The 15,192-nt window shown below is 42.0% G+C and overlaps 3 protein-coding genes across 6 annotated transcripts in view; 1 reads left to right on the top strand and 2 right to left on the bottom strand.

Annotated features, from left to right (window-relative positions):
* Nucleotides 1–9,587, bottom strand: part of LOC105699962 (rho GTPase-activating protein 32) — a 37,497-nt gene extending 27,910 nt beyond the window's left edge. Inside the window, exon 1 of one of the 3 annotated variants that reach the window (XM_012425432.1) lies at nt 9,415–9,587. The gene's annotated coding sequence lies outside the window, so the exon portion shown is untranslated. Of the gene's footprint in view, nt 1–8,179; nt 8,740–9,414 lie in introns of those variants that run through there. The other 2 variants (XM_012425431.1, XM_012425433.1) reach the window with 2 other exon arrangements.
* LOC105699965 lies at nt 9,303–11,320 on the bottom strand. The gene is made up of 5 exons (XM_023434924.1): nt 11,246–11,320; nt 10,634–10,753; nt 10,086–10,451; nt 9,603–9,978; nt 9,303–9,472 (listed from the first exon to the last, which is right to left on the bottom strand). Exons 2-5 carry the CDS (start codon nt 10,745–10,747, stop codon nt 9,450–9,452), a joined length of 879 nt encoding a protein of 292 aa, XP_023290692.1. The 5' UTR covers nt 10,748–10,753; nt 11,246–11,320; the 3' UTR covers nt 9,303–9,449.
* A 449-nt stretch (nt 11,321–11,769) lies between these two features.
* The window catches only part of LOC105699961 (acetyl-CoA carboxylase), a 32,600-nt gene continuing 29,177 nt past the window's right edge, over nt 11,770–15,192 (top strand). Inside the window, exon 1 of one of the 2 annotated variants that reach the window (XM_012425430.2) lies at nt 11,770–11,967. In XM_012425430.2, coding sequence (XP_012280853.1) covers nt 11,885–11,967 — 83 coding nt within the window. In that variant the 5' untranslated portion in view covers nt 11,770–11,884. The remainder of the gene's footprint in view (nt 11,968–15,192) is intronic. The other variant, XM_012425428.2, reaches the window with a different exon arrangement.

A 15,192-nucleotide genomic window follows, 5' to 3' on the forward strand; every position in this document is an offset into this window, starting at 1 on the left:
CGTGCTGGCTTGACGCCGAGCTAGCACGCTCGGAACGAAAATCGAGTTTTTGGATAAAATGGTCGGTGTAAAGAAAAAACGATTACAGCACAAAATTAGCACATAATTTGCCCTTGAATTTGGTGTACTTGTTTTTAACTTTTTGTCTTGTTTGAGATGGGAACGTGCTGGCTTGACGTCAAGCTAGCACGGCCACACTGAAATTTCAAATTTCGGAAAAATGGTGGGGGTACAAAATTAATTAATTCAGCACAAAATTAGCACATAATTAGCACATAATTCCTCTGCATTCAGAAATCGTGTACTGGGATGTTGCCGTGCTAGCTTGACGCACCTCATGTTCGGCCCCGTTTCCGAGTTATATCTTTGTTTCGCCGCTACTCCCGTCCTTCTTTCTGCTTTCATTGTTTCTCGAGCTCAATATATGAAACTCTTTGAAGCCTTGATACACGAATACACGGACGAGCAAAACTATCCGTTGGCAAATAAATTCTTTTCGAGTGAAGTTTCATAAAGAAAAATCTTTCTGAAGGATGTTGTTAGAGAAACGGGAGACCTGTTTTTCTAAATAAAAAAAATATATATAAAAAAATGGCGTTTTCGATTATGATCAAAGCGATAAATTTTAGTGCCTCTCCCGATACCCTTCCTTATGAAATGACACATGGCGAAAAGAATCCTTTTCGATAGACTTCTACGTACAGTTAACATTTCCAATCAAAGAGACCAGTGTTGCAGGCTAATTAATTTCTATTTCTGACCTATACCTACAGTTCTTGCTTTATGAATTCTCGTTTTACGTATCCACGTGATTGAACATTTTTTTTTTAATTCCTTTTATAATAAATCCATCTCAGACACGCAAGATTATTTTTTAAGGTGAAGCGAAACACGTCGAGGAACTTGATCGACGTCGATAAAGATTTTTCTAAATGCCTACGTTGCTTTCGTTCGTTTTTATATTGACAGCTGTATCGAATTAGATTGGGTATTGTACCAAATGGCATACTCCACCTGTCATTTTCGTACAATAATTATAAAGAAATCGAAGTAAAACTCCAGAAATTCTCTGGCTTCATGCTTTCTGGGGCCCTAACTCTGACTACAGAGGGACACCCTGCGCCATCTGTGATTTCCAGGTCAATTAAATTTTTACTCCGAGACCTCGTATTCCCATCGTTATATCATAGAAGCGCATATAACACTTTTTTTGCCTTTATCTCCTTCAAATGCGAGTTTATCGATTACCAGAGTGTTCTAAATTGTCGTAAAATTGTCCTGGCCCTTTCGTTTCTCATATCAGAGCCTTCGATAATTGTATATCGATCGAAATATGAGAGCTCGACGGCATTTTGTTTCTGGTCTGGGCTGAGTTAAAAAATTTGTTTGAAAAATCCAAATTTTGAATGTGTCAGGACAATTCTTAGATGATCAGGAGTGATACGTCAAAGTTTCGGCCAGTTTGGTCTAATACCCTTAAAAGAAAGTGTTTGTATTCGAATCGACTGATTTGAAGGGGGTTTCACTTCACCTTAATGGGAATTCTTTTCGACTAAAATTTCTTACGGAAGTATACCCGATTTTTCTCGGAGTCCGTAATTTCTAGAACTATTGAGACGATAATGTTAACCCGGTCAATACGTGCGGTCAAGAGAGTCCTTTTTGGTCAGCTTGTACACTTAATATTCCCAATCGAGAGGAGCGGCGGTTCCGTTAATCGATTCGTTAAGTAGCTTCGGGTTTCACGGCAGACGAGTACATCCGCCTACGCGTCCCTGAGCCGAATTCGAGCAGTGCGCTCTTCTTTTTTTTTCTGCTTGTTTCCCTTTCCTTTTTTTCCTCATTTTCTTTTCTTTCTATTTTTTTTTCCTTCTTCTCTCTCGTTTTCTTTTAACCCGGGCAAAGAGTGCTCGACTCGAGGGCTCGCCGTCGAAATAAAACCCCGACAAATCCGCGGGATAAAAAAGCTCCGCCACATCCGCGCGCATACATCATCGCGAGCTCATCGTCGGAGAGATGACGAGCAAATGTCGCAGCCGAGGAAGCCGATAGCGATATCAAACGTTGCTGCAAAATGAGGGGGACCTTGAAACATTGATCGGGGATTCGCTAAACCGACTCACTACCGGGTGGGCTTGCACAGTTTTCCTCTTTTCGAGAAGAAACATCTTACGGCAGGGCAGTACGTATTTGGCGTTAAGTATTCGGTGCCGGCTCTTAAAGGGAAGTGAAACACGTCGAGGAACTTGATCGACGTCGATAAAGAAGATTTTTCTAAATGCCTACGTTGGCGTTTAATTTAAATTTCTTGTCTAAGAAATCAATCAGTGGCCGTGCTGGTTTGGCCGAAGTTGGTATTAAAATGAGACCGTTCGTTATTATCGATATCTCATCCGAATTCTTTTACTTCAGTCGATTACAATTTACATTCATCATTGTATTTGTTACCGATACAATATGCATACATTTTATACTACAGTTCATTATTATTCATATTCATGTTTACGAGGTAGTATCAAACAATTTGTATAAAGGCTCTCGTTAGCGTTGGCACGTTATTCACCTAGTCAATTGACACTTAAAGTGAACAAGGTAGAAATATGAAATAAGAATAATTATGCCCAGAATAATGAACACAGGCCGAAGCATTTCGTGTGAACGGCGAGTTAAGAATAATTAATAACATCTAATAATTCATTTTAACTTAGAACATTCACTTCCATCATATGTGGAGCCCGCGCAGCGATTTTTCCTCACTGACTTTTCGGGGAAGGAAAAGTTTTTCTCCGACTGTAAAATATCCGAAGCCAGACAGGGAACATCCCCGAGGGAGAAATTGCTCTCGATTGAAGATAATGCAATCCCCATCTTTTCCAATGGATAAGTACCCGCGAGAAAGTCATTTCCTCCTGGAATTTCGTTCGTTCGGATGCGAAGGGTAATTCGGCGGAAATGGCTCGGGTGGAAAAGTGGATTCCATTCGGCGACACTTCGCGCTCAGATGAAAAAAGTGGTGAATTAATATCCAGAACGGCTGGGCGGAAGATTTCAGTTCGCCAAATGTGGCGAAGGTTTTTGGTGGAAAATCGCAACAAAAAGAAAAAGAAAGAAAAAAAAAAAGAAAATCGATCCGTCGAGCCGTCCACCCGGTAATTCGACGACGCCCACTCGCGAGCCTCGTACACGTGGCTCATTGAACGTGGTTACGTAATTGTAGCACGGAGTAATTGCTTTCTGAAGAACCAATTGAGACATCGGTTCACACGGCGATGCGCGGGCACGTACTTACGCTCGTTTTTAACGCGAGGAAAGCCATAATATGTCGGGCACGATCCCTCTGACTAAAAAGTGAGCTCCAACAGCTCTCGGAGATCCGAAATGAAACGAGCCGTCTGCGGATTATGGGACGATATATCGGTGACGATATATCGTCAACGGAGCCGAAGTCAATACTGAGATATATTTAAGCCTCGGCGATGCTCAGAAGGAATGAGGGGAAGAGAGGGACTCGTAGATAACGAGTAGTGGGGGCAGGGACAGATGAGAAAGTAGAAATTTCGCCTAAATAGTGTCTAATTAAATGGCTTGGAAAGGACGAGCAGCGATGCCCTTTGGAATTCTAAAGTGAAACTAATGCAGTGAATATCTACCGATCGAGGTGAAATTTAAGTAAGACGTAATTATCATTGCAACTGGTATCTGTACTTAGATGCATCCGTACTTCTCGGCATTACTTAACAGGAGGGGCTGCACGAGGAATCAAGAATGGTGATTAATGCAACCGCATCGAAGAGATACATTTTAATGGGAAAAAGAAATATCGAAATGGACGTATAATGGAAACGTCAAATTAAACAAGTATTAGCGATCTGCGGATAAAGAGACGGTACAAACGTAGGTCTATTTATTAACCCGATCGCGTTGACGAAAAAGTAAAAATTTCGCCTAAACAGTGCCCGATTAAATGGTTTATATATATAAAAAAAAAAAAAATGAATTGCGATACCCTTAGGGAATCTAAAGTGAAACCAGGAAATGTCTACGAGTCAAGGGAATAATTTAGGCAAGAATATGTCGGACGTAATTCACGTTTGGACTTAAATATTATATGTATAAAATACTCTGCACCGTTTCGTAACGAATGGAGACAACGGTAAGGACATGCACTCGGGGTGCACAAATGAAGAGATAGAAATTTCGCAAAAATGCTCTGAGCCGCGGAACGACCCGAAGAACTCAGTTTTGCCTTTTTATCGGTGCTGATCGATGACCCTGAATCGTATAAAAATTCGTTCGATACAGCTGCGACTGGGACCACTCCTCTGAATTGGTCGAAAGCGAGGACGCCGCCTCACCTTGGCGACAAAGGTAATATGGAAATGTAGGTCCATCTTGGGATACCTTTTATCACGCTTATTATTCGACACGGGGTGGAATCGAGCAAGACCGAACTTCAGAAATTCGGTATGTAAACATTTCAGCTACATCTGCCCAAACTAACCTAACCGTTCTACCTCCTCGTACGCCTTGTACTCAATAAATGATGAATAAATATCTCCAACATTAACACGGAATCTAAAAACGTTACGACAGATTTTCCACGGTGGGCAGAAAATGAATGTCTGTCTTCAATCACCGTAACGCGTCCTGATCGATGGAGAAAATTTCATTGACGGACGCGGAGAACATTTAAACGCGCGAAGTAAATAAAAACAAGAAAAAAAAAAACAACCGCTCGTTCGTTCCGCGGAATCCCTTCACGTTCCTCATTACTTTCTATGGACATTTTTTTTTATTCTCTCCCCCCGCAAAATTTCTAATAGAAAGTCCCCGTAGAAATTAATGTCGACGACGTCCTCTACGTACCGATTATACCGAAGGACGGATATCACGCGTTTAAATAGCAATTTCCTGCGAAGTGGTGCGCAGTAATTAATGAAATCGAAAGCCCGTAGACGGCGAGGCGTGGCGGAGAATGAAGGGAAAAGCGCTGGAAACGAAGAAAATTACGAAAGTGTCGCCGGGGATATGTTTCGCAATTAAAAAAAAGAAAAGAAAAGAAAAAGAAATTCTATAAAACCACCGCTATCACGGCCGACAGTGAAGTGAACGCATGTTCAGTACTTGATGTACACATTAAGGGCGAGTTCAAACACGAAGGGGATGTTTATTTCCGCTGCAGGTTCCGATGGAAGTTTTAAATCTACTCTTTCCCGATTACAACGTGGTACAACAAATAATACCCTCCTCGCAAATAATTGCGCATATCTGAAATCGAAGTTGTGCATAAACCTATAATCACATAATCTTTAGCATAATGAAAGGAACCTACGACCGTATCTCAGCACTTACAAGTATTTTTTTTTTTAACTAAAAATGAATCACTATCTCCTTATATTATCCTAAATAATTTATATTTATATGTTATAGCCTCTGATTTTTATGGATATAATATAAGTTGTTTTCAGGTCTTGGGAATAGTTTTTGACGAGCCGTGCATTACGCATCCCTCCTCGGCTCGAAAAATTATGAAAATAAAAGATCCATATTTCTTACAATAAAGAGTCCGGGGATATTTCGTAATAAAAAGCCTTAGGAACATCGCCCACTATCGGGACATTGAAATGGGGTGCCTCGTACATAAATTAAGGGTGGATTTAAGTTATCGAGGGGAAGTTCTCTTCCCGAGCGCCATTTGAAGTTTTATGCCACCCATTTCAACGACGAAGTTGTGCAAATGCTTTATTCCCTGTCGAGCCGAGAAGCGCCGAAAATTAAAAGCGCAACTGTCACAGTCGCGTTTTGTAATAAGAAGTATGAAAAACGCGAAGCGTTACTAGCGGACTCGAGCATTGAAATGCACGCGTGGTGGGTGCTTCGTGCATAAATTAAGGACGGGTTCAAACACGGAGGGGAAGTTTATTTCCTCTCCTAGTCCTGGCGCAAGTTTTAAAGCCGGGTTTCTCGGTGGCAGAGTGGCTTAAATAATCCTGCTTCTTCTTTTTCCGGAGGCCAAAAAACTCGAAGATGAAAACATTCGAGGGAGTCGATTTGAACGCGGGAGCTCGGTGCTCATCTAAAATGAAGCCGAGAGGCAAAATGTGACGTAGGAAATGCAAAATGTACCCGAATTAAATTCGATGGTTGTTGGATGCACGGGATCATGCCGTTTTTCAACCGAGTTCTCCGAGAAATCATCTCGAAACAGTCGGGCCAATTCAAGAGCCGCCTTCGGGCGATTCGCAAATACTAAAAAGGCCCATTGTGGCCAATCGGTGCCAATAAAATCCTAATAAAAGGAATACTTTTTTTTTTCCCCCGGTGAAACGGGCACGCGTGTTTTACGGCCAATTGCGCGGATTTATCGCTAAATCCGTCTAAACGTGAAATTTGCAATATATTTCCCAAGATTTTATGGACCCGGCATTACGCTATTACAATTGTACCCTCTCGTTCGATCCTGCTGTATTGTAATCGTAAAGATTGGTAAAAAAAAAAGAACATTACAGAGAAAGTTCCATTCACGTCGTTTTATATCTTTCTTTGCGCGAACGTACAGGAATTCGTTTCAACGGTTCCACCGTTAAATTATGGTGTACCAATAAATAGTATTAACTGACGATCGTTAAGATATGCGTTAAAGATTATCATTACACGGGGCCTAGTTACAGAAACACCGAGTGAAGAATATACTCGCGACAGCATAAACGTTTCTTCTTGAAGAAATTTCTTGGCTCCGGAAAAATTCATTTTGTAATAATCATCGTTGTTGCAGCCCAAATGGCGGCAAGTTGATATGAAATGGAAGTGATCTTGCGAGAAGAATTTCACGCGCATAATTGGTCTGACATATCGAAAGCGTTACTGAAAGTTGTATCACATTTTGAATGGAATGTCGTGTCGAACTCAAATCACCTAGTACTTGATATAAAAAATTATTAATCCCGAATAAAGATTCTTTCAAGCTGATACAAGAACGAGTTCACCGGTAACCATTGGACGTTGGAAAGAAAAAGCACCCAACATACCGATAATTTTCCATTAATTTCCAGTTTGTTCAAGAATATTATTAATCCATTCCGAGTATTTCAATCCTTCGAGGTGAATTAACTTTCTAACACGTTTATGCCCAGAACCTAGAACGTTAACGAATCAGATTTGGTGAAGTTGAATTTAAGAAAATTGAGTGTCGTTAATAATCCGCCTTAATTTCATTCGATTTTATTTTGTCAACCGCAGTCAATAAAGATCGATTCGATCGAAGAATTTCACTTCTCTCCAGAAAGAGTAACTCTTTCTCCCGGTACCACATGATACAACGATTACCCAGGAAACATTCATCCTAATCCAGTTGTTACCGCAACTATTCTCGAGTAACAGCACATGACAAGTGTCCCATCACTGAAAGGTATCCTTTCATAACCGCGTGCCACATCGGTGGCATTTATTATTAAGATTCAAGGCCACTCAGCCTCCCTCGATTGTATGTTAATCTCGCGTACAACAATATCGGTTTGACGTAGGAGAAGCGAATGCAGGTGGGGTCACCTTAACGGACTGGCTCGTTAAGTTCGTTACCCTCGCAACTTTCCTCCAATTAACAAATCGCAGGTTTGCCGCGCGCGGTCGGCCGATTAGATCCAGTCGATCGGGTCGGATCGATATGAATAAATCCCGACTTCCGGCGGCGCTCCTAATGAAAAATCCGATCTCCGGAGGTCGGTGCGCCCCAGACCGTAATTAATCGTAATTGCGTCACGTCTACGCCGATAGGTCCGACTTGCGACATCGTTACGGCAGGGCGCATCCTTATCTCCGGCTCCGCCATTACGATTACCGTGGCCAGGTCCGCGGCGACCTCTCGGGGGGCAGTGCGCACCGCGTCTAGCCATGCAAAACACACCTGGGCGCGCGCTCGGCCGCCGGAAGCGCGACACCTTATTTTTATTCGGCTCGTGTTTCGCATTCGCCAGGGCAAATAAGGACGTCGTTGCAGGAAAAGAGCGCGGAGAGAGCCGTGACCCGTGCGTGCCGAAGCGACCCGGTCGTCCTGACCGAGTTATCAATTCGGCGCGCATCGGCTGCACCCCTAGAATAACATGGGATAACCTGGGATAACGTAACGACTCGTAGATGCGAATGCTCGCGAGGTGTGGATAAGCAACGCGTTAGAGGTTACCTACTTGTCTGCGATCGCCGCTCCCCGGTTGAGAACGACTGGCCGGCCGAGTCGGGCGAGGGCCGCACATTTGCCGGGAACGTCCTGGAGACGTCTTCCGGGCTCGTCCTTACCGAAACTCCCGCGACCTCGGATGGGCGGCCCCTCGGCGTCGCGAGGTCTCGCCGCGCATCGCGCCGCCACTCGCGTCTCCGACACCTTCGCCCGCGGGACGCGCGAGAATCGCGCCGGGTGAGTACCCTCGTACTCGGGAGCGCGCAGCGGCCACCAGCGACGCCGCGAGCGAGATGCGCTGTCAGACGACCTGCCCAACCTGACCTGTTTCGGTTGCGCGACTGACGGGGAAAAAACCGAGCGGCCCGGGGACGCCGCGCATCGACCACTGCGCACGACGGCCCGCCGCCTACTGCCGCTACTGCGCAGCTGCGCGGGAAAATTTGAACGCGACTTTGCGTACGCTGCGGACGAAACAAGATTTTTCATTCCGCACGAGACAAACCATTAAGGTGAAGTGAAACCCTCTTCAAATCAGTCGATTCGAACACAACACTTTTTTTTAAGGATATCAGACCAAACTATCCGAAACTTTGACACATCACTCCTGATCATATAAGAATTGTCCTGACACATTCCATATTTGGATTTTTGGAAAACATTTTTTAACTCAGCCCAGACCAGAACCAAAATGGCGTCGAGCTCTCATATTTCGATCGATATACAATTAACGAAGGCTCCGATATGAGAACCGAAAGGGTCAGGACAATTTTACGACAATTTAGAACACTCTGGTAGTCGATAAACTCGCATTTGAACGGGATAAGGGCAAAAAAGTGTTGTATGCGCTTCTATGCTAAAACGATGATAGTACGACGTCTGGGAGTGAAAATTTAATTGACCTGGAAATCACAAATGGCGCAGGGGGTCCCTCTGCAGTCAATTAGGGCCCGAGAAAGCATAAATCCAGAGGATTTCTGGAGTTTTACTTCGATTTCTTTATAATTATTGTATGAAAACGACAGGTGGAGTATGCCATTTGGTACAATACCCAATCTAATTAGATACAGCTGTTAATATAAAAACGAACGTAGGCATTTTGAAAAATCTTATTTATCGACGTCGATCAAGTTCTTCGACGTGTTTCACTTCACCTTAAGGTTTTGGTCGAATCATTGGAAATTATGTATATTATTGCGCAATGAGTATATGTTTCGGATATTGAAAATATATTTATTTACCTGTTATTGTGAACTTTGGTACACCATTTTCATCTTTAACATTGTTTTCTGCGGTATTCTGAAAATTTGTACGTATGTGTGAATCCGAGTTACGAGGGGCAACGTTGAGTTATTGTTTAGAAGGATGTTTTGCGGGCTAGCATTGTACTTGATATCGTGCGAAACCGTTTTTTGAGATTAATGCTCACCACTGGACGTTCCTGGGGTATTTTCGTTTTCAGTAATCGGGGAACTTTCTTCAACAAACGTATAATTCCCGTGAATCATTGGTAATATTCTACTCATAATCGCTTCTTGAGCGCTGTAAGAATTGGCGACTTGCAATAACCTCAGACAATTATCTCTAAACGTAGTGTTTACGCTTTGCTGTATGACCGCGACGAGGGCCGAACTCAACAATTTACAGTTTTTATAATCGTCGTCCAGCTTGATGTAATTATTGTAAAGTATCTCGTCATCGAGATAGAACATAAATTTCACGTTGGTGTGAGTTGTTTGTAGCAGGACAATTTCTTGAATCAGCGATTCTTTAAACGTCGTTAAATCGGTGGAAAGTAATTTGCACTGTGAACACGTAATGAGATTCTTTTAACATTGTACTTATTTCCCATATCGGGTATTAGAAAAAAGTAAGCAAGAGAAACAGATGAACGTCATTGTTCGTATATCACCTTTAACTTAATCGCCAAATATTCCTTCAGGTATGGAAACTTGGGTACTTTTTTAACGGAGACATTGTCATGAATTAGTATTGTCTTTTGTGCAAGCTTTGCTTCGTGAATTATTTCTTGCTGGCCAGCCCCACCCCTGCTAAATACATCTGCAACGATTAAGTTCCCAGAAATTAATCCTGCAGAAATAATGTCATCGAAAGTAAATCTTAAAAGGTTCTGAATATCAATATTCGTCGGTCCACGGTTTGTTACTTGAATGGAATAAGAATTCTGTTCTTTTCTCAGCCTTATGTCAAGAAGAAAGTGTTTTATAGTCTTGGTAAATTTCGGTGCTATTTGTGGCTCCAGAAAATAAGTTAATATCTGAAAAAAGTAAAATGCCGTGATAAAATATGACGTAGCGCCAAAAAGCGCAGTCAAAAAATGACGTAACTATTTTCTCTTAAACAAAACCGTTGAGCTTTATGACATGAACTTGAATTCTGCCCTCGTTAACATCATTTTTCATTTACGTCATGTTATTTACGTAAAGTAGTAATTATTACCCTAGACACCGCATCGGCCAATATGCTTCCTTCTAACACGAAATCATCATTTGGTTCTTCATGGGATATATCTCTACGCGTGTCTTTATCTCTGCTACTTTTATTGCCACTCATTATAATCTGTAATCGAAATCGTTGATCGTTATCGAAGATCTGTTCAGTGCAGATAACAAATGGCAAATGTAAATCCACAATCTCGTCGTTATTTCGGCTCGATAGAAATATATATCTACAAATCATGCCATGTATCTCGATTGATAATCAAATTTGAGTGCAATTAAGGAATTCTCTTATTCCATAATTGTATAGTTGGTTGAATAGAACAAAAAATTGAAAGTTGGTGAAAAATCAGATTATTTTAATGAATTACAAATTGGTAAGAGAAACATTAAGTACAAATAAGGTATACACAGCTCGTAAAGGAAAAAGGATCCTTCCTATCATAAACAAAATTCGTGGCATTTCTTTATATATTTCAACTTAACATGGATACGCCAATTGTTGCTATGTTCTTAATATTACCATCCCCCTTAACCAGTCAATTCTTCCTCTATATCATGCATGACATAGTAAAATAATAAATCTTGACAACACAATATTTGGCGAGCCTACCTTATCCCGAATAAGAACAACGAAGGAATAACAGTATTTTAGAAAATACTACTAGAACACGAATTCAAAATTTTTGTTTCGTAGACTGCCGCCATGACAGTTCCCTTGGTCGAGATCAATAAGAACGTGGTCGGGTAATCATTCGAGTACAGGGGTGAGGTCAGGGGGTAATCGAGAGACTCGTGTTTCTTCCGCCTCGAAGCTTCTCCGTCACGCACATAAGAGAAAAAATGGAACGGAAGAGAGCAAGAGAGACAGCACGGTCTCCCAGTAGGCCTGACAAGGGTACACCATCGGACTACCTTGCGACCGAGAGATCCGAACCCGCGCGGCAGTGCCCTCTCGCGGAGAACGCCCCAATCTCAAACCTTCCCGCCCCGTCGGTAAGGCAGCTTACCTTCGCGGCGGAAAGGCCAATCAGGGGCGCGAAAGATGCCTAGAAGGGAATCGGTAAATAAACGGCGACGTACTCCAGAGTGGAGAAGAGGCTCGCGTCAACAGGAGCAAAAATCGCCCGTTAATGGCGAACGCGACCGGCTAGCTCGTTATCGGGAAGGACAGGTCAAGCCCTTCGATCGGCGCGGCAGCTGCCAGAGCTTGGAGGTTTATTTCGAGAGTGCTTAACCACAAGGCACTCGAATGACAGGAGACGAGGAGAAAGGTGAACCTAACCTCGCAGAGGAACGTGCGGCGGCGGCGCCGCCGCGCAAGATTCGTCACCGGTAAGTGTCCCCGTTATTCGCGCGAGCCCCGACGCATTCTCGAGGCGGCTAAGTCGGGACCGCGAGGCCCGGCCATCATTTCTCCGCTTTTATGTCATAATCCACGGCGAAACGTCCCAGCGGTCGCGGTTCAACGTCGATGATGACGCGCGCTCCTTGGAAACACCACACGCCCCGCGTCGACCAATCAGCGACGCGAACGAGTCGCCTGACTCGGCAGACAGCCAATCAGCGTGCCGCCCGATTCTTTCGATTGCTACTCGTGAAAATCTATAAAGGTTAAGAATTAGCGAGATCTTTCGCTTCAATATTTTCTATTGCAGTCGGTCGCATTTAAGAGCGCTCTCGTAACTACTCACGTTTATCCTCGTAATTAACATACCGGAAATACGAATGAACTCCTGAAACCTTGTGCACGAGGTCTAAGGAGTCTAAATTGAATTAGGCGTCTCTAAGCCCTCATACAGGAGTTTTCAATCGTTTACGTCTTCCCTACGACTGACAAAAGACCCTCGGAAATCTGGAATTAAAGCGGAGTGCCCGTGGAAACATTTGCAATAAAGTGGGGGAATATTTATGCGATTAAATTTTTTCCAATGCCCGGCACTGCTGTTTGATACGATTAAATGAAAGATATACGATTTTAACCGCTACTGACTCCTATTATTTTTCAATTTCACTGGTCGATTGAGATCGAATGATACCCACTTTCTGGGAATCTTTCCTTTATTCGGTGCTTACATTTCTCACGCTTATTTTCTTTCTCCAATCTAGCCCGCCGGAAGTGCGGAAAACGATTAAAATATTAGTTAACACCAGACAAATGTTTGCCGTGCACTTGAAAGCAAGGGCGTGTATTGGTTATAAAGTATCGACGAAATTGGCAAAAATTTTTAATTCACGGAAAATTACTACAAAGGCCGTTTCTCATCTCAATTGAGTACAAATGAAGCTTTGAAAATAAACCGTAATATTCAATTCCCAATTCTCGACGTATCAAATGATTCTTTATAAACCATTGATGAATTTGCCCCTCATGTGATCGCTCTTAGTACTCCGTACTGTAATAGTGTCATAGTTGCATTCGTCGCGCTATCGCTCAGAGCGATTCGGCCTCTAGCTCGCCGAAGGCACGCGGGAATCCACTACATTGTCTATCGTTTGCTTTTAGTAGCGTTAATTCGCTAGTTTGCCGTGCCTCGAGACAGGACGGGACCCAACTCGTGCCAAACATCGTTAAATTCCTTTCAGTCGAAGCGATCGCCCTACGAGAGCGCTCCTGTTCGAATCAGACACAAATCAAGGCGTTCATTCAGAATTCAGCTACTATACGTTGATTGCACCGTGAATAAACGTGGAGCCCGGAGTCCAGGGCCGAAGTACGACGTACCACTTTGGGGCCCGACCCTAAAATAAAATTATTCCATTCTTCTGTTTTTTTATTTTATTTTTTTATTATTTATTTTTACGGCGACTCGCAGGGATTATAAAGTATCGAAAATAGAATCGGTATGTTTAGTATCAACAGCCATACGCTTGGTGAACCGCATTCAAATTCACGTCTAAAATATTTCTTCAACAAATAATGGATTTTAACTGAAGGTTCCTCCTCTTTTGAAATGTATAAAAGAGAGAATTTTAATCAAATGGGTTATCAAAATATGGAGCCGCACTTGTAGACGAATGGTAAAATTTATTTTTTGTCCTTAACGTCAGTCTTCAATGTTGAGTATTGTTGAATGCGAGAAAGAGTAGCATTTTTTTTAGAACGAGATACGGAAGGATTTGCTCTTAAAAAAATGGTCCTTGTTATGAATTCATCGATTTTTGGGTATGAGAATACTAAAGGGAACTCGCTTCTATTTATACACTGAATAAAAAATAATTACAATGAAACCCTTTAAAGAGGGGTAATGTTTTGCAGTTACCGAGAATGAAGGTAATCGACGGGAAATTTTTCTCGAAATGGACCTTGCCCAATGGAGTGGTCGGTCGTTTTTTAATAACGGCAGATACAGCTTGTTTATAACGTTTTACTGGAAATATAGTGCTTATCGATGCTACCTAATGCGTGATATCAACGTTGTTTACTCGTTTTGTGCGAAATATCGTGCATGGCTGTCTGTCGTCAGGAACGTATATTATAATAAGTGGTAAAAAAATGTTTTTAATGGGAGGAAGTGGCCTCGGTTTCCTAAATACAACCCTGTGGCGTCGTGGCTCGTACCGTGCTTCCGGTAGTAACATATTCACGCACAAACGAATGCGTAACACGCAAACGAACATGTAACACATAAATGAACACGTTTAAGACTAGTCCACAGAAAGCAGTTTGAAACGATGACCCGGTGTAAAGTTATGTTGAAAGAACGTAATTAAAAAAAAAAAAAACCCTTTCAATTCCCAGCTAATATTCCTAGGTTGTTCCAGAAATAACTAGGTAATTTGGATAATTACCTAAAGAAATAGGAAACTCACCATAATTCCCTGATTAGTTAAGACGTATATAAACATTTTTTGGTATTCTAATCATTGCACTCCATACTATCTAAGGCATTATATTATAAATACATACACCGATCTCATATCATATAAGATAAGACATTTTTGGGTATCATCGAAATATATTTTCTAACATAACTTTTTCATTTTCAATTTATATGATTATATTAAGATTTCTCTCTGTACCTGTACGTAGAGGACAGAATTTCTGTGGTAAGTTGATGTTACTCTTTGATGTCACTGTTATCATAGATGTGCTGAGATTAGAGAGTACATGTGATAAGAAGGTACGATGCCGTAAGAAATTATAATTTCTTTTTAATATCGAGATGACGCTGAACTTCAGGGTCCTCAAAGGGTTAATAATCGCACGGGGTGGAGAGTGAATCGTTTAAAGAATAAGTGGATTAAATTTAATGTGAGGAATTCTAACATTGCATCCAGTGGAGCACGTACTAATTATTTCTTAGTAATGTCGGGGTGCATGTGTTGCGTGGGAGCTGTAATTAATATGTCATCAACCCCTGGACGAAGACCATAAAAACACGAAAGAATACAGATTTTAAGGAATAATTACAAAGTATATCGTTTTTTTTTTTGCGTGTAATACAACATACTTATCAGGACGACGCCCCTCTTAAGACACGTGCTTAATCCGGCTTTCTTTCAAGCTAATGAACTCAAGCTAATGAACCACTAATGAACAACTTTTAATCCAATCGA

This window comes from Orussus abietinus, unplaced genomic scaffold (assembly GCF_000612105.2).
Source record: "Orussus abietinus isolate OABI.00-Male unplaced genomic scaffold, Oabi_2.0 scaffold61, whole genome shotgun sequence".
NCBI classification, from domain to species: Eukaryota; Metazoa; Arthropoda; class Insecta; order Hymenoptera; family Orussidae; genus Orussus; species Orussus abietinus.